The following is a 26,326-nucleotide window of genomic DNA, read 5'->3' as shown; positions in this document are numbered from 1 at the left end:
TCTTCATAGTGAAGAAGAAGAGAAAATGTTGAGTATTGTGGGCCGTGGGCTTTTTATGGGCTTTGTTAAATGTAATAACCATGGGCTTTGTTAATAGCCCATACTTGACCAACATTATGACAAATCTTGCCCAGAAAATTGGGTATAGATACACACGCAAATTTCTTAAGTTTAGAAGAAATAGCAAACTTTTTTTTTGTTTTTCCTCCATAAAAACTGAAAATTTGACATCTATCTCAAATTTTATACTGACTTTTACAATTTTGACCTCTTTTATTAGTCCCAACTAAAGAAGCCAACTACCAACAAAAAAAAACATACAAACTAAATCAGTTACCAAAAGAGTAGTGGGTTAATCAAAATAACTAAAATTCATCCGAAATCTACAAAATTCCAATTAAAAGTGAGATGAATTTCTAGAGAGACCAAAACAATATGGAAAACATCAACTTCAAAAACGGAAAAAATGTTTGTTGATTACAACTAATTTCAATACAGCTTTAACAATTTAAAATGCATCTCTGATAATTTTGAATAACATGTTTAAACTTTGTTTGATGTAATTCAAATTGTGAAATTGTGAAAGGACAAATGATTTTTTTGTATAAGACAATTGTATTATTTGATTGCAGTACATCTTGGAGCAATACACACGCACCATTGCCTGATGAGTGGTCTCGATTGACACACACACCTACAGCTTGCGCACATTAAATTTTTGTATTATTTATTTGTAGAATAAATTGGCAGTTACAAATAAAATGGTAAAAATGATAAATATGGAGTTTAAAAAACAGTTAATACACCCAAAAAGTGACGTGTTGTTAAAATTGAAGTAGAATCAAAATATAATATTGGTCTTTCTCTAGACAAAAAACATACTAAAAAAAATGTCTAGAGCCCAATTTCTAGAAGCCTCATTATTTTTCTCCAAAAACCTACTATTAGGAATAGGGAAAAAATTGGTGATGAAAAGAGTAAGTTGGTTGTGCCATATATAGCGGAAGATATATGGTTTGAGGTATTGATAAGGCTTTGTTCATCAGTTAAGGTATGAGTGTTGTAAAGGTGTGATTTAGTTCCTCTTAACAAATGTAATTAGGGGGAGAATGGGTTTGGAAATGGGAAAGACCGAGTTCGTTGTTGAGCGAACTACCTACGTACCTATCTCTCACTTATGGGGGGAAAGTAAAATCAGGTCTGGCGTAGTTTGTGTAGGGGGTATTTATAGCTGCTGAACATGGAGATCTATATAACACGTGTACTGACAAACACAAACGTAGGGTTCAGATTGAGAAGGAGTGTATGTATGGTGTTGGTAGGAATTCCGTAATGATGGAGAGTGGTTACGGTGGTTCGTATTTTGCGGTAATAGAATGTGTAAGTATGGCTTTGGTAACAATTGCTTCTAGAAGATAGATGATGTCAAGAGATAAAACGTTTTGCGTGAGCATGAGCGAGTTGATCTACTTTGGAGCGATCTTGTAGATCGTATGTTTGAGCTGATGGTGTGAGTCGCTATGACGCCAGTTCGGAGGATGAGGGCATGAGGTCGGTTTGATATTTCTGTTATGTTGGACACGTGCTTGATATTCTTGGATTAGAATATTACTCCCTCACAAGTGTAAACTATGGTACAAGTTGATTAGTATATCCAATTTTGTTTATACTCATCTTCGTCAATCAAATCTTGTTTTGATTGCCTTTTGAAAGTACGGAAGAAATGAAAGCGAATGCGATGATCCTAAGCGACAAAGAGGTTAGTGTTAGTATGTCGTAGTTCAAGATTTTGGAATTATCAAAATTTCAACAAACTCAAAAACCGAAATTCATAATATTTCGACCCATGTTATATTTGGAATTATGACAAATTTCATAATTATACTCTAAAATGTTTTACCGGGTTTTTTGAAAAACCGAAATATTAGACGAAATTCCGATATTCCGCTCGGAATAATGAACACTGGTATAGGTTTTGATCAGTTCAAATCCAATTCTACGTGTAGTACTTAAAATTTTGGTATTTTAGAATTCAAATGTAGAGATAAAAAGTGTAAGAGCATCTCTAGGTGGTGGTAGTATCAGCTGTAGATTTGCTTTTGAAATTTGACAAAACTTTTCTCAAAATATGACCACTCTAGGTGGCCTCAAATTTTACCCCGCGCGCTATTAGTACTGTCGCGCGACACTCCCAATGTCGCCCTAAGTTGAAAAAAGAAAAAAAAAAACCCACGCGATATTCCCACTGTTGCGCGAATGTTGTGCTAAATTGAAAAAGTAAAAAGAAAAACTCACGCGATATTTGCAATGGCGCACGATATTAGCACTGTTGCGCCGCATCCGCATCCGAAATCCCAAATTTGCATCCACAGATGCGGCTAGATAGGTGATACTACCGGATTTTCTTACACCCAGAATTAGATTTCCGTAAAATTTTGAGTTTTGAAAACAAATTTGGAGAAATTTGAAAGTGATACTGCCAAAGAGAATAGAGATGCTCTAAATACAGTTTTACAGAAAAGTCAAAGTCGGTGCTCACTCTTGTTTTTTAATTATTTTAATAGGATAGGAAGGAGCACCAAGCTTAAATTTCCTGTGTCAAGAGGGACTTAAGAGTAGCACCAAACAAACAAAGTTAAACTTAGTTGGTGCTAATCTCAAGTTCAATAATAAGAAGACCTTCTGGGATTAGGGCAAGGGTGGCATGGGCTAATTGGTTGGAGGGGCACAATGGCACATGCTTGGGTCCCACATGGTCAAAGTTTAACCAGACTGGTATATGTATCGTTTTAACCCGAGTAAAATAAAGTGAGCCAACCGGACAGTGGTGGAGTTGTTATGTTAAAAGTTAAAACATTTGTTCAAAAAAGTAGACAAACATACCAACAACACTCAACAGAGAGAGAAGAAGAAGATACATTTTTTTTTTTAAAAAAAGGTAAACTTTTTTTCATTTTCCAATATCTGGAAATGTGGTTGCATGTGATTTTTTCACAACGGAAAGGGCATTGTTTTACTTGTCTTAACATGTGCTGACATTTTTTGTTTGTTTGTTTTCCTTTTGGGTGCACTTGAAAGAAATGGACGAGAATAATCTAGTTCCCCCAATTGTAGATGCAAGGATTACAGACATTCGTTTTAGTGTTGCAACAGACGATGAAATTGTGAGTAGAGTTGGGTTTAGTACAACCTTGAAAGAGAGGAAAACTGTCTATTCTTATGCCTTTCTTCCTTACTTCCTTGTAGTCTACATCATCTATCAGTGGCTGTTCCATTTCCCACCCTGGACAGCTCACAAACCCCTTTCTCGGTCTTCCCCTTGAATCAGGCAAGTGTGAATCTTGCGGGACAGCGGAACCTGGAAAATGTGATGGTATGAGCTTTCACTTTTCCAATATTTATCTTAATCTCAACTTTTCTTCGTTATTCTCTTTGATAACACGTTTTTCCTTCTGAATTCAGGTCATTTTGGGTATATTGAGTTCCCTATCAAAATCTATCATCCATGCCATGTGAGTGAGCTCAAAAGGCTTCTAAGCACAGTTTGCTTGAAGTGCCTAAGGTTGAAGAGGACCAAGGTAGCTGTCTGTTTCCACGTTAATCAGTATCATTTATATATACATTTTGGCCCATTCTAGTTATCACATTGTTGTATCCAGAGCAGCATAGCAATTAACTTGAATCAGTGCATGTGTGCTTCGTTATTTAATTCATTCTTTTCAAATGAATAGACTATTGGAATGAATCTATAAATGTCAAGTAGAGCATCATTTGATTGTATAATACATCTACTTCAATTTTTGATATTTTGCTGTGCCAGACACTTCGTCTCCGTGTCGGATGCGGACACACCTATCTGTGTCAATGTAACTTAGATATAATGTAACAAAAAATATAGATTTCTTTGTTTGACCCCAAAACTCTGTTGTGTCCTCCCAGATACACTTGTTCTTGTCTGCCACATCTTAAATTCTCATCTCCGTACACTGTGTTTTACATTTATTAGGAATTTCTCCAGGACAATTTGACGCATCCGACTTTTCTGTACCGAAATTCTGTCAGAAACTTATACTCTTAAAATTGTAATGTTTCCCTTCTGTTTTAATGTGACATTGCTAGCCTATTGATGGGATTCCATGTAGTAAGGATTTGTTTGAGTCAATACAATTTGGTCTTTGTAATTCAGTTTGAGAAAATAATTAAATATGTGGTCATCCATAGAGTAAAGTTCGCTTTGTATTCTACAATTGCTAGCAGGAGTGGGGCTTCAGGGTTACTCAGGGTGGTTTTGAAGAATTGTTCGAAATTTATTAATGGTTCATATTATACTTCCATACTTGCTGCAATCTTGTTTTTATTATTATTGACTGGTGTATGATTCTTTCTTTTGTCCAGATTCGGCAGAATGTTGGGAGTGATAGACCATCAAATATCCCATGTTCTTTTTGTCTGGTAAGCAACAGAAAATGTTAAAGGAAACTATTTCCTTTTCCCCGTTAGTGATTCTGTTTTATAATTCGTTGTCTTTTTTGCTTGCTTATTTTACCTGCAATCTAAGTTTATATGGTATTAGAGGAAGATTGATGGCCCACAAGGATCCATCTAGTCTGTTGTTGCTAGCAGAAGAAATTTTCCTTCTTGTTGTCAACCTTCGATACACTTAGCTATTTCAAGACTGATCTTTGGGTCAAACTCATTCCCTTGTATAGTTTCATTGACCTGTACAACACCATCCATGAATTACAAGAAGTCAATAATCATAGACACTAGGTCCTTGGGTATGAGCTGCTGGTTTATCCACTACCAATTACCTGTAATGAAGTCCAGGAATAGTATCTCTGAGGGGTGTTCTGTAACTTGAAAGCCTCTTAATCACCTCCTCTTGTTCTTCTTCTAACAATTGGTTTTGCATCTGTGACTTTAATATTCCCATTTTTCTGTCCAAAATATTATATATGTCTATATACCATATATTTGTACAGCTTACAAACAATATGTATATATATATTCGACTGTGATCTTTCTCTAAAATGTTTGCCATGGTTATAATTTTCATTTGATGTCTTCTGGTATGTTGGTAATACGGGTTTGCACTTTGCAGCAAGCGTTTCACCTTGATGAAAGTTTTTAACTTCCTAACCTGCCCAGCTCCTTGGTGGTAGTACTTGCTGCAAGACCTTGGGGCTCAACCACCCATGGATGACAGCCTCATTATCTGGCCATTTTCATGTGTTTTAAATTGGTAGGCGAGTATGATTTTTTCTGGATCTTTTAACCCTTGTATCGCGTATGACCTCCCTCAGTTGTGATTTTTCTCTAGACAAAGCTGCATAATGGATGAAACTAGATTACTAGGGTGGTGAAACTGCTTTACTCATCACTACTTCTACTTCTAAGAAGGCAACTACCCTATGAATGATCAAGTGATATTGACGAAAACCAGAAGGTGACAAAAAAAACATAACCTTTGTTAATGGAGTAGAAAGGTAAACCTACGGATATGGTAGAAATCACCATCTAGTTTGATTTTTGTTTGCACCTATCAAAAGGCAAACAATTCTTTTCAACACAAAGTCCTCAAACTGTATGCATCCTGCTTTTAAAAGTTAGATCTAGGTTATGGTTATGGATACAGAAAGAAAAATCAGATCTAAGTTATGGTTGGGAATTAGGTGAGACCTGACCCCCTTTTGTGTTTGTGAACCCCATGCATTTTTTTTTTATCCTTTTGTTTCAGTAACTTTACAATTGTTTGCTCTAGTTATATTAGGAGTTATTCTTATTCAAGTTATATTGGTTTAGATCGGTTTTAAATTTTTTTCAAAGAGGTTAGGTTTCAGATGTAATTCTGCTGGGAGCTACTTCAGTTTCAAAATGCTTGTGTTGAGAGTCCATTTTGTGCTAATTATTAGAATGTTGAAAAAAAAATGTTTATTTATTCATCGAGTATTATGAGTCTCACTGTCAGATCATGCTGTGTTATTCTGCAGGATATTCCCCAAATTCTTGTAAACGAATTCAAAACAACTGATGGTGTTGTTTTTCTAGAATTGAAAGTTGTGACCAGGTCAATTCCACATAATGGTTTCTGGAATTTCTTGGATAAATATGGTTACCGCTATGGAGAGGGAAAGAGCCGCATTTTGCTTCCTTGTGAGGTATTTAATATGCTGCAATTTGGTTTCTTATATTTACTTGGAAACTCTCTCTCTCTGTTTAAGCTTTTGTTGTTTATGATCATGTTCTCTTTGTGTCATATATAGCAGTCTTTGACCTCAAAATACCATTATTTAAGCAAATGCTAAGGCTTACGTCTTGAGGCGCGGTCAAGGACTTTCCAGAGATTTTCTCCTTGAGGTTTAAGTCATAGTAAGAGTATGGGAGGATTAGGCTTCACATGGTTGTGGCATACACCTTAAGGAAAAATTTCACTAGGGCACAGTAAATGTAAGTATGTAACACCATGTGTGTGTGGGAATTTCCGCTGACCATCCTTCCACTTATTTACTCTTAAACTATGCTAGTTGGTCTAATTTAGGGTCTCTAAACACTTCTATAGGTGTTAAATATTTGACTTAATCCTCATTTCCCTCTCTGAAGAGCTCAAATCTCCTTAGACATCCATTCCGTCGCCTACATTCTTCTTGGGATTAGGATAAATCTTGTTGAAGTCAATGAAGCAAATAATGAAATGAAGAAGAAATCAATGTTTTTGGATCTATTAGAGGCCTGTGATTAGTTTATGCGTCAATTTCTAACTTATTCCTGATCCATCCATTACTGACATCATTCCTTGGATGTACTATAGTTATCCCCTTAATACTATTGTTATTCCTTTGGTACCATGTCTCTATACTCTGTTTGGATTTTATATATGCAGCTCGACTGTGTGAGTCGCAAGGTAGAGCTAATAAGCTAGAATCTCATTAACTTTTATTTTTTCGAATATATCTTCTTCGAATCCTGCTGAATTCTTTTTAACACTTCCACTATGTCAAGTTTTTAAACCAATAATCTGCCATATAAAAAATGCACACACACACATATATATACATATGCTGAACAAATCAAGCTTTAATTCTTAAAAGTTCCGAAGAATTCATCATCTAAACATTTCCTATAGTTCAAAGTTCAACACTAAAATGTCTTTTACTGTGTTTTGGATTATATCCTCTCTCTCTGAGTGTGTGTTGGAACAATATTACAATATTGCGTTGTATTATTTGTATATGATTTTGTAAGATTAAAAATGTACTCAAATTAAGAACTTGGATTATTTGAGTAAATCTTCGACTCAGTTGGTTGAGCATCTACTTTTGAGTCAAATCACGTCATGTGGCATTTACTAGAAGAAGAAGAACAAAATGACAACTGGTTTGAGGAACTGAGTTTTGGTGACTGGGTTAACTTAAAAGTTGCGACAGTTGCTACCCCTTGCGAATCTGAGAAATGAGTTTTATGTCTGAAGAAGACAGTGATTAAGGATTGGGTTTTACACTATTTTGTTTGGATTCAGGCTATATGGAGTTCACTTTGTAGGCCTTTATTTTTAGCCATTTTTGGTCTTTATGCTTGGATTTATGAGGAAGCGTTTATCATATTACACCTTCCTGGATTTATGATTGTTCACTCGCATGTCTTCCCAATTAAAATATCCTCTTTGTTTTTTCCTCTTAGTTATACTGACACCCCTGAAAGGTTCCTGATGTGTTTTGATCTCCGACTTTAACAGGTATTGGAAATTCTGAATAAATTCTCAGAAGATACCAGAAAGAAGCTTTCTGGGAAAGGATATTTTAGCCAGGATGGCTATATCCTTCAGAAGTTACCTGTTCCCCCAAATTGCTTGTCGATACCGGAAATTTCGGATGGAATTAGCGTTATGTCATCCGTAAGTTCTTACTTAATGTCACTGACTATAGTTTCACAAGTTATGCAATGGTGCTTTCAGGTCTTGGTAGTTTAACACTGATTGTTCCCATTGCAATTTGATTTCCAGGATATATCTGTATCAATACTCAGGAAAGTTCTGAAACAAGTAGAAATTATAAAGAGCTCAAGATCGGGTCATCCAAATTTTGAGTCTCATAAGGTTGAAGTCAATGATTTGCAGTCAACAGTTGCAGAATATTTTCTTGCTAGGGGAACTGCTAAGGTATAGAACTTAGATAATGATAAAACTCTTTAACTTATATAATTGGGAATGCTTGTGTTGGGTTAATTCATGAGAATACAGTCATTTTTTGTGTCACACCGCCTATTTAGATGTCAGTGTGAAATGCAAATGGCAAGACATGAAACCTAAAGGGCTATCCCAAGTTTGTGCGTTTTGCTTGCATGCTTGGGTTTTCGTGAGCAGTCCCTGTCAGTCCAGTTTTTACGGACAAGTCCCTCGAATAATTTTTTACAAAAAAAACCCTTTGAAATCTATTTTTATGCAGTTTTGACTGTGGTTCTTCTTGGCTACAACCAAAACAGCTAATTACTAATGTTTTGGCTTCAAACAATCCAAACTACGATAACTCGTTGCGTTCTCATTCAAATTTTTGGTTTGGTGTAGCAACACTGCGGGTAGGCATAAATACACAACTCACTCAACCCAAGTGAGAAACATCTGCTTTTGACAAGTTATTAGAGTGAAAAATGTTATACAGAAGTTCAAGTTCCATTTCCCTACATAGGGATGTATCTTGCAACGAAGGAATCTAAGGGATGTCATCAACTAAAGTCATTTAAGAGTCTCCTTAAATGCGAGGTAGTATGTGACATTATGACTATGAGGACAGTGTAAATAAGGTCACCTGATTACAGTGATCTAAAAAACGGCTTAGGCAGTGGCCAGCCTTCTTGCCTAGGCCTAAAATCGGTTCACAAAACGGTGGCCGATTAGGCGGGTCTAGACGGACCGATTAGTCAAGCTAGGCAGAGTCTAGGTGGTCTTTTTTTTAAAAAAATTATATTTTCAAAGCATGGTGATCTGTCCACAAGAAAGGGCCCAAGAAGGTCTATGGGTTCAAAAGACTAAACCAATCAAACTTTAAAGAAAAAAAAATCATTTACAAGTTGTTAAAAGAATGTATGTCTCACTTCATTCCTCTCAAAATAGATCATATTCTTCAGTCCTCTCTTCTATCTAATCAACTCGAGCAGTTCATTTGCCATTTTCTTTAACTCTTATGCCTTCTTTTAAGAAGTTTTTTTGTTTGTGTTTATTATCGTTGATTTATTGTAAATATTTAATATTTTAACTATTGTAAATACGTAAGTTTGACAAGTTGGGGTGTATGTGACTACATAATATATATATTAGGAAAAAGAACTGCCTAGTGCCTATCCCGTCTAGGCACTGCATAGAAGACGTAGGCACTCTCTCACTGTCCGACTACCGCCTACTGTTTCTTAGAACATTGCCTGATAATAACAAGAGTTTCTGACATCTTTGGATTTGTGAGAATGAAAGGGAAGTCAATCTCCTCCCCTTCACATATTCTCGGATTCAGAATTTCTTGCTAGCTATTATTTTGTAAGATTTTCATCTCATATTCGTTTTGTTTCCTTTTATAACTTCAAGGATTCTCGTGATATCAAAATGTCTGGAATCCGTAAAGAGGTTGGTGGTTATGCTACAAAGGCCTGGTTTGAGAAGATGAAGACGTTTTTTATCAGCAAGGGTTCAGGCTACTCCTCTCGCAGTGTGATTACTGGTGATGCCTACAAAAGGGTAAATGAAATTGGGCTGCCACTTGAAATTGCCCAGAGGATTACTTTTGAAGAGAAGGTAACTGAACAAAATAAGGTTCACCTACAACAGTTGGTGGACAAGAAGTTGTGCTTAACATATAGTGATGGCGCTTCGATGTATTCCTTACGGGAAGGTTCAAAGGGCCATACAATACTAAGGGTTGGACAAGTTGTACATAGAAGAATTATGGATGGGGATGTCGTGTTCATCAATAGGCCACCAAGTACGCACAAACATTCACTCCAAGCGCTTTCTGTATATGTTCACGAAGATCACACTGTCAAGATCAATCCACTTATTTGTGGACCCCTTGGTGCTGATTTTGATGGTGACTGCATTCATATATTTTATCCTCAGTCGCTTGCTGCAAGAGCAGAGGTGTTGGAGTTGTTCTCTGTTGAGCAACAACTGCTCAGCTCTCATACTGGTAGCCTGAATTTGCAGTTAGCAAATGATGCATTGCTTTCCCTGAAGATTATGTTCAAGAACTTCTTCTTTGATAAGGCAACTGCCCAGCAGCTAGCCATGTTTGTTTCAACGAATTTACCACAACCAGCACTGTTGAAGGCCTTTTCTGTTGGATCTCAGTGGACGGCTTTACAGATACTTCAGTCTGTATTTCCAGATCATTTTGACTCTTTGGGGGAGAGATACATTGTTAATCAAGGAGAGATACTTAAATTTGACTTTAACAGGGATATGGTGGAATCTTTGTTCAATGAAATCATCAGTTCTGTTTTCTTAGACAATGGTTCAAAAGAGGCTCTTAATGTTTTCAACTCTGTACAACCCCTCTTGATGGAAAATTTGTTTTTGGAAGGCTATAGTGTTTGCTTGAAGGACTTCTCAGTTCCAAAGTCATTTTTTGAAGATCTTCCAATGAGTATTCAAGAGATTTCGTCCCTGCTGCATCGCTTGAGAAGTAGGCACAATGAGCTGGTGGAGTTGCAAGTCCGAAATCACCTGACTAGTGTAAAAGCACCTGCTGTAAATTTCCTTCTTAAACTTTCTGGCTTGGGAAATTTGATAGATTCCAAAAGTGAGTCTTCCATTAGCAAGGTGGTTGAACAGATTGGGTTCTTAGGTATTCAACTTGTTGATAGAGGGAAATTTTACTCAAGGAATTTGGTTGAGGACATGACCTCGCTTTTCCTTCGGAAGTTTGCTGATGGTGGAGTCGAGTACCCTTCTGAGGCATTTGGATTGATCAAGAGTTGTTTCTTTCATGGTCTGAACCCGTACGAGGATCTGGTACATTCAATTTGCTCAAGAGAAGTGCTCGTTCGATCTTCTAGAGGATTAACTGAACCGGGAACCCTATTTAAAAACTTGATGACTGTTCTTCGAGATGTTGTCCTGTGCTATGATGGGACTGTGAGAAATGTCTGCAGTAACTCCATAATCCAGTTCAGCTACGAAGTCGAGTCTGGGTTGAACGGCCATAGATTTTATCCTCCTGGTGAGCCGGTTGGTGCTTTAGCTGCAACCGCTATATCAAATCCTTCGTATAAGGTCGTTCTTGATTCATCATCAAGTAGCAATGCATCATGGGAGCTAATGAAGGTATTTATTTATTTTTTTTTAAATGCTTTATTCTTCTGTTTTGCATTTCTCATTTTCTCTTTGCCATATATCCCTCATTTATATTTACTTTGTTTTTTCAGGAAATTCTATTTCTGAAAATCAATTTTATCAATGATCTCAATGACCGGCGGGTTATTCTATACTTGAAGGATTGCGGTTGTGTGAAAAAATATTGCAAAGAAAATGCCGCATATCTCATTCAGAATCTTTTGAAAAGAGTCAGTTTAAGAGATATCACAGTAAATTTTCAGATTGAGTACGTATTTTCTTTACTTTGGTATTTTCCATTTGGTCAGTATACACCTGTTACTCATATTCATTATGCTGTCCTAAAGCCTTTTATACGTCAGTTGATACTTGTTTTACAATATTTTTGGTCTTCTACCAATTATATACATGTTGCCTGCTCTATACATGTCCGTAAAATTTTCCACTTGGTGGATTACTTTTTTCCCGGTAAATAAAACCTTACCAGCCTACATCTACCTTGATTTTGGCATATGTTTATTCTCTTAGTCATTTCTGGGTTTTCTTCACTTAGTTTTTGCTCAAAAATATATTTTATTTGATATCGAAAATAAATTAAACAAAGAATTTGGAGGTCAAGTGCACTACAAATTGCGCCGCGAGCCCTTCTGAATAGCGAAACCAATCTTCCTAAGTTAAACATAGTCATAGGAACCCAGTTGTCATCACATTGCTATACATATTAGTTTTTTATTTTTGAAAATTGAAACTGGGATTTTTGTTAAGAAAGAGAAGTCCATTCTGGATCTATCTAATTTCTTGCAGTGGCCTTATCCTTCGAGTCAGTAATAGAAAATCAAATCGATTTTTTCCGATGTGAAGAAGTCCATTTTGGAATTTGGCAATTAAATACCACTCTTCAATTGGGCTAAGTTATGTATTGAATGGGAAGGGGTTCTTTTCAGACTTATGTACTTAGCTGGTGCCTATGTTCATAGGGGGAAGGCGAGGCACTGTGCTTCCCAAGTGGGAGCCTTGGCACCCCCTCCGGAAACAACGTTCAACTGTTTAAAACAATTTTTTTTTTGTCCCCTTGGGTACCTTTGGCGCAGTCTTGATAAATCATTGGTGGCTCGAGTGCTGCGAAAATGCTTTTGACAACATATGTTAGAGGATTCTATTTGTTTAAGTTAAGTGTGGGATGTGGTTTGTACTTTTCTCTGTTCTATTTCTGTTTTTTCTTTCTATGAGATAGGCTCCCTCAACCTACATTTACTTACCTTACTGTAAAATATGTGTATTAAGAAAAAACAAAATTATTAGTACATACAGTTTTATATGTTTTATATGCAATTATTACGAAAGCCTTAGCATAAACAACCAAAAGGCGGTAGTTTATTACACAATGTAGATCCTGTGGCACTGCTACTCATGCGTTAACAAACATAATATAATCTCAAAATACATGCATAAAGCATTAAGAGAAACATGTTCAGTTCACCACAGCAAGAATCATAAGTTCCTGCAGTTGTAGAATTCACTAATTCTCTATGTGAGAGCTACTCCCCATGTTCGTGGTTATCAATGAGAGTACTGTTTATAAAAAATGGAGAAAATTTCTTTGGGAGTTGAATTGGATCAGGCGAGGAACCGTCTGCAGTTTGAAGCACGGTGATGTACATACCTGATTAAAAGGCGTTAATGTGGATTTCTAAAGGTAAAGATGTCTATGTAAATTGTAAAATAGGTAGCGACTCTTAACCTTGACCAAGGTGAAGATGACCATGTGAGTTTTGATTGGATCAGGTGAACAATCATCCAGGTATTTAAAGAGGACATATACGCGCGACTCTAAGAATAATTTCTATAAGAAAGTTGTTTATGGAAGTATCAGACGGAAATCCGATAGGAAAATTTCACAGCAGCAATACGGGATGAGCTTTGTCTAGTTACCTGTGCATGACATGCTCTCATTGCATGGTTAGCAACAAATGTAGATTTAGGGACCTTAAATAAGTTATTTAAGTGGGGTACTATCGAACAGTCAAACTTCATTCTTCGTAATCTTTGACTAGGCCCAGCCAAGCAACTAGCATCCCAGGGGGCAGGAACTAACAGACGGTAGATGATAGTTAGTAAGCTGCATTTATATGCTGATGTGAAGTGAAAGCGGAAGCAACTCCAATCAACACAGCAATTGTAAATTAAGGCTAAATGTAATCCTAATTTGATAGAAAAAGGGATTTCGGTATATCCTTACAATCTACACACTTTTAATCTGAAAATCATACTTGGTAAATTCTCCTTATAATTTTTGTTGTATTATAGCCTGTTTTTCGTTGGGTAGGTCTATTTATGCATTTGCCACTTCTCATTTTTAAAAGATTATTTGTGGGTAGGGCACACATGGATCACTTTTGTTAGACATTTCCTACCTTTGTATTGTATATATTGTTTAATGTTAACCTGTTATTCAAAGTTCATATAGGAAGATCAAATGGCTGAGTTATTATGTTCACAGATCCGATATGTTGCACTGATTTTTTCGTCCATATCATCTTACCCTCACTCGCTGACTATGAACAAATGCGAACCCTGTTTCAAGCTTAAATTGCTTACCTAAAAAAAACCTGATTTCACTATAGTGTGTATATGTTACAATTTCAGATACCAGCGCACTTCTCCAGAAGGTTCAGGAACAAATGCGAACCTTGTTGGTCATATTCATCTTGACAAGGTTGACCTTTTATTCTCTGCGCTTTGGTTTTCCATTCTTCCCATACTGCAATCTATTTGTGAAAGTTATGATTGGACTCTTAAAGTTTATACTGATTTTGGCAGAAACTTTTGAAAGACATGAACCGGAGTCTGCAAGAGGTACTTCAAAATTGTCATGAGACCATTAGTTTTTTCCGGAGAAGAAAGAAGAACAGCCTTGGTGGTTTTCTTAAGAATATCTCTTTATCTGTGAGGTTGGCTTTCTCGTGACGAATCTATTTCCTACTTGTCAAAGAAGTCTTATACTCTAATGTTCTTGATTGATGTTATAAGCATTCAGTTTTCTAAAAATGGGAATATGTGATCATAGTTATTTGTGTCGTTTTATTTTATATTTCCTAATATTTTATTAAACCTGAACCTACACATCAGTACATCACCACACATTGTCACATGTGTCGTGATGAGTGTTATTTCGCACGGCCTTGGTATTGGCCTGGTGGCTGGCACACACACACACACACACAGATACTCTGGCCCATAGGCCCCATTCATTCCGCGCCACCCATTTAAGCAAAACTCATCCACATGTTAGGCTTAAAAAACACCACACATGTGGGATATTTATCCCACATTGGGAGTCTAAAGCTTAATGAATCAATATGTAAATCCTTGGACCGCTCCACTTGTCACCAATTGCTTTTTAGGTTGATGCCCACATTTAATAGTTCATGTGGCTTTAATGTTGGACTATTGAATTCTGATGTGTCATGGTTCTTCTTATAATATCAAATTGTTTGTCTTAGTTCAGTACAAAAAAACATTTTATCTGATCTATCTTTTGAATATTTTGTTTCTATGCACTTTGCAGTGAATGTTGCTGTCTTGAGCAGTCAAATGACACGGAATGGTGTAAGAGTTGCTTGCAGTTCTCGTGGAGGCTAGACATAAGCAGCCTTTCTCTTGAGACAACTTCACAGATAATGGCAAACATGATCTGTCCGATTCTGTTGGATACGATCATTAAAGGTATTTTACAGTATGGTTCTGTTTCTTTCATGTTGTTTGAGCTTGGATCATGTAAAGGAGATTTTCGACCTTGGTTGGTGAACATTTTTAAAATATGGCAACTGTTGTCTTCCATTTATTCATCGATGTAGTACGATTGAATACATTTAGGGTGTCCCAAATTTCTCTTGCCCATTACGCAGACCACTACTGTCGTTCTTATTTTTTACTTGCAATATTCTATCTCCAGCATTAGTTTCTTTGTAAACTTGCCAATCAATCACAAAATTTGTTATAAATTTATAATCCGCTTGTCCCTGTGTTTGTCATCCATCATCTGCAACTGACATGCATTTGTACAAGTTTGTAACAATTTGTGATTCTTGAAGCCGTTGTTTGATGTAAGAGTTTGAGATGATGTTACAAATAAGTTATGTAGTGAATTACTAAGTTGTGTCATCAAAGACATGTTGCAAAAAGTTCTCATCGTTATTGGTCTCTCCCTCGTTATTTATGTTGGTCGTCCTCTTCCCCAGATTCCTCGTACTCCGATTTTTCTCAGTAACTTTGATCAAGTTTTCCGCTGTCCTTGTTTTTCTCCTCTAGCCACTTGTACACGTACAAAGGTGGTCACCAGGATTTAAAATCCTCATTCAGCCACTTTCACAATTACCACATTTTAAATTGTATGTTAAAGCATTTATGGCCATCCATAGGTTTTCAACGATCAAAGGCTAGCAATTGGGCTGTTTACACGTGATATAGCTTGTTAGATGTCTTCAAGATACATGACTGTTAAAGTACTTAGAAGTGACCAAGTTGGTAACTGACTACATAATGATGATTTTTCCGGTTTTCTGTTCTTTGTTTGGTTTCAACTTCTATGTGCACCTCAAAGCGTGCACCCAAGAATGTTGTCGAGTCTCAAACTGATCGTCTGGCTGTGTTCAGGATTGTCTAATCAAGTTCTCATAGGTTAGTCACATGATTATCACTTTTCATGCTAATCAATTTGTGGGGTAGAGTGTTACTTCAAATTTTAAGATACATTCAACACGAGATTATGCATATTATGAGTCCCTCATATTATGCATATCGATGTGTAGCTCCACCAAAGTTGTTGCCAACACCATGAGCTTCGTAGATATATTGTTGTGACTAGGCTTTTAAGCCCATTGACAAAAGAAGTTTAAAGAATGTGTCAGCCTGATTTTTGTTAGGTAGGTCTATCTGTTGTAAGGACTAAAAACTGAAAATTTCCTACATAGTATGCATTTGAATTAATAATCCTTAGAACATTGTTCATATTCTGAAATACATCAGGATATTACTTGGTTTCAATTATAATAGACAGACAAACACACAGGTCTGTCCATGTTCTCTTTCATGTTTCTTTAGAAGCCATGTATTAGTCACTAATTTATTTAATTACACCATTTGTACACATTATCTGTTTGCAGCTTTGTTTTATTTTCGCACTTTCCTTTATACCAGTACTCCTTGCAAGATGTGACTTGGAGCTACCTAATGTTGTATGTGGTCCCCTCCATCACCCTTACCTTGTCATGTATACACAGGTGACTGTCGAGTGCAAGAAGCAAACATCATCTGGAGTAGCCCAGATACCACTAATTGGGTGAAAACCCACTCTAGAGCTCAACATGGTGAGCTAGCTCTAGAGATAGTGCTTGAGAAGAAGTTTGTCAAGCAACATGGAGATGCTTGGAGGCTTGCCTTGGATTCCTGTCTACCGGTGATCCACTTAATTGACACAGCGCGTTCTATTCCATATGGCATCAGACAAGTCCAGGAATTACTCGGCATATCGTGTGCTTTTGATCAGGCGGTTCTGGTAGTACTCTTGCCTTTTGCATTCAGTTTCGTTTTGACTTTGTAACTACAAGTAAATCAATAATGAAATTTGTGCATCTTTTTCTTTTGATTCGAATAAAGTTCATTCATTTATACAATCATAGGAATTACAACATCTCCAAAGTTAGCCAGGAGCTTATGATTTTGGACCAGAACTAGTTTGAAGTAACTAATAATATTCACCAGCTAATCATAGGAATTATTCAATTCTTTCTCTACTTTGAAGTTTATAGAGTTAATGAGGGCCTCACCTAAAATTCAGATCATTCTGACCTTTCTATCTGCTAAATGTCTCTTTAAAATGTTATATTGTTGACCTTTGTCTCTGTGTCAACAAATGGAATCAAATCACCAGTCATTTGGCATTTGAAAGCAAGTTGCGAGATTATTTAGGTGAAGGTATCCTCTCTGAGGTGGTCACCCCATTAAATTTGAGGCCTAGTTGTGTTGTTCCTGAAGTTGTGAACAGTGAAGAAGTGCTCGTCTCTTAATTCTGACCCTTAGAGTGGATTATTGATTATACAGGCCTGCAGTGTTCATTAGACATAACTGGTCGTACATTATGTTTGCTTGAAGTATTGAATGTCTAGCTCTTGAGTTACTGTTTCTGCTGTTCGTAAGACGTGGTAGTCCCAAATTTTCTTCATTAGTGAAAATATCCACTCATAGAATGGTAACTGTTTATTTACATAGCCCTCATATGTGTACCATGTATATGTGTAGTTGTATACACAGTAACTTCATCAGTTGCAATTGTTCCTATCAAGAAATCTACATACTTTTTTTATTGTCTGAACTCTGAAAGGTCCTATCATTTTGTTACTCACAAATCACCGCCATTACAAATTTCATGAGATGGATTCTTAGCCAGTAAAAAAAGATACGGTATTGTTAGTTTGTTTTTTATCACATTAGGAGAACTAATACTTATCATGATTACTCTGTCCTTTTAACGTCAACTCTCATTTTTCATTAAAAAGTACCTTGTCACATATGACAGACCGACATATTGAAGGTTGTATTCCTCAACGTTTGGTATATCCCCATCAAATCTATCATATCGTGTCAATTTTACATTGCTCAGCCAGTTCGCTCGTTTTGGTAATGCTGCTTGGAACATGGGAATTGATACAGCTCTCTGACAGGGATATAGTGAGTGTGGTAGCTCTTACAGACCTGCTGGATTCCATCCCACCTGCAAGATCGGACAAAGATAAACGTTTTTGGTCAATCAATAATAAGGGGAAATTTTCCATCAGATCTTGGTATTGTGCCTTGAGCTCTCATAACGGACCTCATGCTTTCAGATACAACCTGTTTCCTACTCATGTTATTTGGGGGTCCAAAGTTCCTTTAAAGGTCGCTTTCTTTGTATGGTGTGCAACCTCGGGTAAAATGTTAATAATCGATAATCGTAGAAAGAGACATTTCAAGGAAGCCTTAGTTAATTTCTGTCTTTTGTGTTTGAAAGATGGTGAGTCAGTGAATCATATCCTCCTTCGGTGTCATTTTTCTTGGCGAGTTTGGTGTTTTCTCATTCAGGGGTTAGGTAGTCTGTGGGTCAGTCCAGGATCAGTGAAAGGTGTATTTGCTTCGTGGTCTTCGAATTTGCAATCTCAAAGGGGAAGACGCATATGGAGTATGATTCCTTTTGCGGTTTTGTGGGGCCTATGGATGGAATGGAATAGAAGAACTTTTGAGGGGGTTGTGGCGTCTTTGGAGGAAGTAATCATGTCAATTAAAGGACTTTTATTCTTTTGGGCCAAAGTTCATGAGGAAACTAGTAACATTCCTTTTGAGCACTTTGTGTGTAGATGGGAAGACATTTTGACTTGAGAACGTTGTGTTCTGTTTCTTGTGCACATTTGATGTTGTTCTTTCTTTCATCTGTTTTCGTTGTAAGGATACCTCTTCCTACTATTTCTATGTATTTTATGTGTTTATATCAATGAAATATCCATTTACCAATAAAAAAAAAATTACATAGCTCTCAATGTTTTGGGTGGCCAATATATCTGATCATAGATGATATTCTTCCTTGATGCATGTTGCTTTTCAGTTGTGTTGGTGTTGGCTGAAAGCGATTTGCATAATACTTCATTGAATGAGTATCATCTACTCTGAGTTTGACATAATTAGTGGTTTCTGCAGAGGCTTTCATCTTCAATTCGGAAGGTTAACAAAGGTGTACTCAAGAAGCACCTTCTGCTTGCAGCAAATAGCATGACCTGCACCGGATCTCTTATTGGCTTCAACAAAGCTGGTTATAAAGCATTATTTCGGTCTTTAGATGTCCATATACCTTTCACAGAAGCTACACTGTTTGTAAGATTTTTTATTTTTCTTTTGTTGTTTTTCTATATATATATATCAGAGCATATATATTTATTATTGTTATTATTATGACATTTTTGAGATTGTTGAGATTGTTGTCATGACATTTTTGGATCTCTACCGGTTTCAAAGAAGGATTTGGATTCTGAAATTGGAAGATGTAGTTAGCAAGTAATGGAATAACACTATTTATTTTTTATTGTTTTCTTTCTTGTAAGGATGAGATATAACTATATAAGTAAGATCTGCTTCAAGATATTAACAGTAGAAAAGAGTTTTTTTATATTTTTTTTAATTTAAATTTTGTATTATTTTTTTATAACCTATGAGAATGCGATAGGGGTGCTAGAGTGGCTGTCTCCTTAACGGATGTATGCTCTGATAACTCTTGACCTCATATATGCTTATGCAGACTCCAAGGAAATGTTTTGAAAGGGCTGCTGAAAAGTGTCATGCGGACGCTTTATCCGGCATAGTTGCATCGTGTTCCTGGGGTAAACATGTGGCACTTGGCACTGGAACTCCTTTTGAGATCTTGTGGAACAAGAACGAGGTTGGTTAAGATTAGTATGAGCTTTATAGTGTTTATTGGAGACCAGTAATTTCCTAAAGTCTCTGTACTTGTGTTTCTTTTTTTGATTTTTAAACGTTGACTGGCCTTTATTTGCTACGTTATGACATGTTTCTGTCCCTCTACTTTGGATAGATGGGGTTGGACCAAGATGGCGTAATAGATGTCTATGACTTTCTCCAGCTAGTAAGGATGGATCCAATTGGAGATTTAAATACTTCATGTTTAGGCAGAGATACTGATGAGCTGATCGAAAATGGAGTTGCGGAGCTTAGCTTGTCTCCAGAGCGTAACTTTGATTACTCCAAGCCAACATTTGATGATGCTGAACTTCAATGCAAATTTGATGAGCACCAAGTAGGAGATCAGGGAAACACTGGTGATTCTCGTTGGGAAATGGACACATCTGTTGTTAAAGATGGTGGATCGAGTGATTGGGATGCTGTTAAACCTGGTGGATCAAGTGATTGGAGTGTTGTTAAAGCTGGTGGATCAAGTGATTGGGGTACCGTGAAAGCTGTTGGGTCGAGTGATTGGGGTGCTGAGAATGCTTTTACAGAGTCCAAGCCGAGTGATTGGGGTGCTACTGCTGTTAAAGCTGGTGGATCGAGTGATTGGGGGGCCGTTAAATCTGGTGGATCGAGTGATTGGGGTGGGGAGAATGCTTTTACAGGGTCCAAGCCTAGTGATTGGGGTGCTACTGCTGATAAATTTCAAAAACAGTTGTGCCTCTCTACTGAACCTTCTGAGGGGGGGCCAGCAGCTGGATGGAATGCTGTAGGATCTCAAAAGTTGCCTTCCAAGGAGACTGTTGATACCTGGGGCAAGCAAGATGAAAAGTCTGACACAAATGATTGGGTTAAGCATGTAAAATCTCAGTGGGAAAAAGAGGCTTGTGATGGGGGCCCTGCAAGTGGTTGGAATGCTTCAGAATCTCAGAAGTTGCATTCTAATGAACCTTTTGATGCTTGGGGCAAACAAGCTGGAAAATCTAATACAGACGGTTGGGTGAAAAATATAGAATCTCAGCGGGGTCAACCAAATGAGTCCCGTGAGTCTGAATCTTCTAAATCTACTGGTTGGAACACAATAAAATCATCAAGTGAGTCCCCTAGAACCAGTAACTGGAATTCTTTGGAATCTCAGGAGACTCCACAGATGGAGCCTTCTGATCCATGGGGAAAAAAGACTGAAGAAACAAAGGCAGGTGGCTGGAGCGGAAATGACAGACATGCTCAAGGGGTCCAGTGGAATAAATCGCCTAATATGAATACCAATTCAAGTCAAGAAGAGGTAAATCAAAATGCAAATCCACTAAATTCCGATGGTCCAAGTTCTACAAACTGGACTAAAGTTGGACAAACTCAGGATGAGCAAAAAAGAGATTTACCTTGGGGTCCAAGTATGATGCATGATCAGGGAAAGAAACCATCTGGTCCTCGTGGTTGGGGTTCTTCTAATTCTGGTGAGTGGAAACTCAAGAATCGCCCTGCTAAGTCACCAGGAAAGTGGGATGAATGGAATGGTAGTGGAAATTTAACTGCAACACGACAACGGTTGGATCAGTTCACATCAGAGGAGCAACAAATTCTTTCAGATGTTGAGCCAGTTATACAGGCACTACAGAGAATCATGCGTCAACCTGGGTAAAGTGTTCATTCATCTCTTTATCCAGATGTTTCTGATTTTCTTCTAATTTATTTTTGGATTGTTTTTCCCTGTTTATTTCATGGAGTTCCTGACCATACTCTATACTTTCTTCTGCATATACCTCTAGTTTTGCTCAATGTTTTATGAGCATATTAGATACACAATTCACAAACACTACAATATGGACCTCCCACTTTCACTCTGGTTACAGTTAAAACCTACTTCAAAACTTTTTAGATTTTATTGATATAACCAGGCTAAGCAGTAATACATCAATCCTTAGATAGCCATCATGATGTAACTTCAAACCCCAGTACACTTAACACCCAACAAGCAGAAGAAAAAACATTTGCACACCCTACAGTACAAATCCCCAGAGACAGACAATACAAAGCAGAAAATCAAAACAAAAACAAAAGAAAGAAGCCCAAAACTACACGCAACAGCTGACCCGCTATATTTTAATTTTGCAACACTCTTTTCATAAGGTTAGAAATACTAAAACGAGCTGATTCTTGTCAGAATGATCTCCCTCTCCAAGGTGGGTAGATACTCCACGAAAAATAAGCTACTAATTGATTTTGTAGATCCAATTTTGGATACGGGTGCCTATCTGTTAGGGGTGGGCATGGGTTGGGTCGGGTCGGTTTTGGGCTTAAACCAATATCCATACCGATCTTATCGGTTTAAGTGTTACGAAAACCGAACCGAACTGTCACCCTATGGTTAACCAACCTGAAACCAAACCGACCTATTTCTACAAAGCCAAAAACTGATCCAAACCACTAATTTTTCAGTTTACCAACCTTATCTCTATCTAACCAAGAATTATTGAAGAATAGTCGAATAGGTTACAAGTAAAAAAATCTACTTTAGTAACTGTGATAATATTATGGATCGGTTTGGTTGTCTTTGGTTTTTAAATCTAGAAACCGCTAACCGAACCAACCCTGTCGTTTTTTTAGTTTTGTAAAAAGAACGGAACCAATTAATGATGGATAACTGACCCAACTTATGTGGTTTGGTTTGGTTGGTTTTGATAGTTTTCTGCACACCCTTACTATCTAACCATCTGCAGATAGGTATTTCCATAATATGCATAGTAACTGTGGTCAAATGATTACTTTTTGTTTGGCACAGGTACAAAGATGGCAATCCACTATCACCTGATGATCAGTCATATGTACTTGAGAATGCATTCAATTACCATCCTGATAAAGCAGTAAAGATGGGCGCTGGAGTTGATTACGTTATGGTACGTTGTACTACCATACGTAATGTTAAAATAGTTTACTATCCTTGTGTAGTTCATAAACACGTGCCTGGCACAGACTTCCTGTGGTCTGCCTCTTTCTGGAGTTGAGACGGGAGACAGGAAATCTTGTTTGTTGAGTATATCATAGTTTTCCCTGGTGAAGGTGTCTAGCTCACTGGTTAAGGCTCAAGAGGTTGGGTCCAAGATCTTAGGTTCGTGTACCACTTTCACCGGGCAAAGAGGGATTTAACTAAGGGGAAATACCCTAGTTTTCTTTTTTATGTGAGGCTGTTTCTTCTCATGGATTGTGGTTTTTGAACTATTGTTATTTGACAGATTGACAAGAACAGCAAGTACCCAGATAGTAGGTGCTATCACATCGTGTCCACTGATGGTCGCAGGGATGACTTCTCCTACCGCAAATGTGTAGAAAACTTCATCAAGGAAAAGTACCCTGAAATGGCCGAAGCTTTCATTAGCAAATACTTCAGGAAACCGAACCCTCGAGGTGGACATGGGCAGGAACAGTCTTCATCCCAACACTAATGATTTTGTGCCTCGTTGAAGTACCAGGTAGTTTCCTTCTGCATTGTTACCGTGACATACACAAAGTTGTATAGAACTTTCATCACCTGCACTAGTCCAATTCTACCTGAAAGGGAAGAGATGACTGCAATCATTCTCTCCATCTAAACATTGTGGGGCATGTGTATATTATATACTGGTTTTGCCTCTTGATTGCCGCATCCATTTTGTAATTTTTGGGCAGGCTGTTCATCGCAATGTGTTTACTTGTTTAGGTCAATATTACTATTTGAAAAATGCAGACGTGGATGTTTTGCATTTTTTCTGTAGCTTAATAGCTTCCATCAACTCTTTGGGACAAAATATAGAGGCTGAAGCAAAGTATCGCATTGCCAAGCGCATCCAAAATCTCATTTGGTTCTTAAATAGTTAAATGTGCTCCATTGTTGACGTGGATTCTCAAATACTGCATGATAGATGACTAGAGTGAGGGAACTTGCATGATAGCGTATGAAAAATACTTTTTGTCCCCCAAAAAATAGGGATTCTCATTAACAGGCATCGTGGTAATTTAGGACCACAATTACCTCGGTAACAAATATAAACTAGAAGTTATGCCTCGTCCTCCCCTTCTTTAGTTCTCCCTTTTGCTTTCTAAGACTAGCATGGTAGTCCGAGCTTATATTCGTTGTGGTTGCTTGCGCTATTTATGTTGCTTTAGCTCAGCAAATTATGTCAAAAATAAAGAAGAAAATGTTGTTTGGGATGGTAAGCAATTAGCCTTGTACATATATATATCCATGATGCTACACACGCAGGCAGGTGTCTGAGGCGATTGAGACCATTACTTAACTTGTCCCTCCTTATCGTAAAAAAATCCCCAAGTCCAAGCCACGAGTATACAATCAATCTTCACACAGAAAAAATGATGCAAGAGTATACCTATTGGACTGTAGGAGGAAGACGAAAGATCCTTTCCTTTCCTAAAGGTACTTTCGTTGCCTATGTATCTGGTCAAGGAATCACTCTGTTGCTTGGTTTAGTATATGAATGCATTAAGATTCAATACAGTTGCAATGGATTACCTGGTGGAATCAAATTCCGTTATTAGCTCGTTTTGGATGCTTAACCTCTTTCTGCAATCATCATATATCTTTGATTTAAGTTCCTCCCGTACAGATATTTTAGAGGAAGTTTAATAAAGAAAACCAAGTGACTAGGTACTTCTTGCCGTCTTGGATGGGTATACGTACTTTGCTTTGGTTCTTTCTTCTCTATGCATTCTCTATAGAATTTCTTATGGCCAAGGGCCTTGGGATTAACTGGGGAACGCGTGCTACACATCCATTGCCAGGTGATATAGTAGTGAAGTTGTTAAAGGACAACGGATTTGATAAAGTAAAGCTCTTTGAACCTGATCCAGATGCGCTTCAGGCTCTTGGAAAATCTGGAATTGAGGTTATGCTTGGGATTCCAAATGAGTTCTTACTACCACTTTCGAGTAGCGTTCAAACTGCTGTGGATTGGGTGAGGCAGAACGTATCAATGTATATTTCAAAATATGGTGTCGATATAAGGTATTTGTTATGTTAATGCTAGCTGAGAGATTACATATTCGTCTAGTCAAGTAACCGATACCCTCTTATATTTACTTATTATTTTCGAATTATTATCTTAAAAACTTCAGGTGCATTGCTGTGGGTAACGAACCATTCCTCAAGACCTACAAAGGGGATTTCCAACAAACCACCTTCCCCGCGCTGAAAAATATTCAAGCTGCCCTGATCAAAGCTGGTCTAGGAAGACAAGTGAAGGTCACCGTCCCCCTAAATGCCGATGTCTACCAAACCGATACTGATCTACCTTCTGGAGGTGACTTTCGATCAGACATCCGTTCCCTCATGATCTCCATTATCAAATTCCTCAGTGACAATGCGTGTCCCCTCACTATTAATATATACCCATTCCTCAGCCTCTATGCCGATCCACATTTCCCTATCGATTATGCTTTCTTCCCATCAGGAGGAAGTGCTGCTTCACCTATTGTTGATGGCCCCATCAGTTATACTAATGTGTTTGAAGCCAACTACGACACTCTTATATGGGCTCTAGAAAAGAATGGCTTCTCGTCTATCCCAGTCGTTATAGGGGAAATTGGGTGGCCTACGGATGGTGACCAGAACGCAAACATAAACTATGCACGCAGGTTTAACCAAGGCCTTGTCGACCGCATAATCAAAGGCCAAGGTACGCCAAAGCGGCCGAGTCCACCTGAAATATTCATTTTTGGACTCATTGACGAGGACCACAAAAGCATTGATCCAGGAAATTTTGAGAGGCACTGGGGTCTGTTTTATTTCGACGGAACCATAAAATACCCATTGAATCTGGGCAGCGGTAGAGGCTTGGTCCCAGCCAATGGTGTGAGATACTTGGCAAGGCAATGGTGTGTGATGTCACCGGAAGCGAGTCTTATGGATCCAAATTTGGCACAGAGCATCAACTACGCATGCACTTATGCTGATTGTACCAGTCTTGGTTATGGATCTTCCTGTGGTAGATTGGACGCTACAAGCAATGCTTCATATGCTTTTAACGTGTACTATCAAACAGCAAATCAGCAGAAGGGTGCTTGTGAGTTCTCTAACCTTTCAGCTATAACAACAAGGGATCCCTCTCAAGACACCTGCAGATTTGAGATCATGGTCGATCTTGGCAAGCATGAGAAGCCTCCAAGTCGAGGAAGACCGTCGACATCTGCAGCTGGGCGACTATGCTTGGTTAATTTTGGGATGGTTATTTTGATTTGGATTGCTGGTGTCTTCCATTGAGTTTCTTATTAGTTTCACGTACTGTAGTAATTAATTAATTTGATGTACATATATATACGACTGTAAAAGTGTAAAGTAAAGCTGTCTCACATGCATTTACCCGTGTCTAGCTACGTTGGATTTTGCGATTCAACTACTAATGTCATCTGAATTGATAATGAAATAGATGTAAGTTTGTAACATAATAATAGCGTTCTGGATATAATAAGGTCTTGAAGCAAATGTCTCCGAGTTGATAGTAATAAGGTTAAACCAAATTTATTGAAGTG

The 26,326-nt window shown here is 37.7% G+C and overlaps 2 protein-coding genes across 3 annotated transcripts; both read left to right on the top strand.

The window, feature by feature from the left end:
* Window positions 1-2,869: 2,869 nt before the first annotated feature.
* On the top strand, window positions 2,870-23,625 carry NRPD1B (nuclear RNA polymerase D1B). Of its 2 annotated transcripts, XM_086587858.1 has the most exons (19): window positions 2,870-2,938; window positions 3,079-3,164; window positions 3,247-3,373; window positions 3,463-3,578; window positions 4,396-4,452; window positions 5,991-6,158; window positions 7,733-7,891; window positions 8,000-8,155; window positions 9,572-11,305; window positions 11,407-11,582; window positions 13,961-14,030; window positions 14,135-14,265; window positions 14,883-15,040; window positions 16,597-16,871; window positions 19,043-19,216; window positions 19,638-19,778; window positions 19,932-21,442; window positions 22,587-22,701; window positions 23,038-23,625. In XM_086587858.1, the coding sequence occupies exons 2-19, from the start codon at window positions 3,081-3,083 to the stop codon at window positions 23,245-23,247; spliced, it is 5,562 nt and encodes a 1,853-aa protein (XP_086443984.1). In that variant the 5' UTR covers window positions 2,870-2,938; window positions 3,079-3,080; the 3' UTR covers window positions 23,248-23,625. The 2 variants fall into 2 exon arrangements, with proteins under 2 accessions (XP_086443984.1, XP_086443985.1); XM_086587859.1 differs by lacking the exons at window positions 2,870-2,938; window positions 3,079-3,164; window positions 3,247-3,373; window positions 3,463-3,578; window positions 4,396-4,452 and adding an exon at window positions 5,124-5,242.
* Window positions 23,626-24,320: 695 nt separating this feature from the next.
* Window positions 24,321-26,314, top strand: LOC147473059 (glucan endo-1,3-beta-glucosidase 5-like). The gene is made up of 2 exons (XM_086587864.1): window positions 24,321-24,803; window positions 24,914-26,314. The coding sequence occupies exons 1-2, from the start codon at window positions 24,466-24,468 to the stop codon at window positions 26,055-26,057; spliced, it is 1,482 nt and encodes a 493-aa protein (XP_086443990.1). The 5' UTR covers window positions 24,321-24,465; the 3' UTR covers window positions 26,058-26,314.
* Window positions 26,315-26,326: the final 12 nt, after the last annotated feature.

The sequence above is a fragment of the Coptis chinensis genome, unplaced genomic scaffold (genome assembly GCF_015680905.1).
Source record: "Coptis chinensis isolate HL-2020 unplaced genomic scaffold, ASM1568090v1 utg498_pilon_pilon, whole genome shotgun sequence".
NCBI lineage: Eukaryota > Viridiplantae > Streptophyta > Magnoliopsida > Ranunculales > Ranunculaceae > Coptis > Coptis chinensis.
This window is presented reverse-complemented; position numbering and strand designations above follow the sequence as displayed.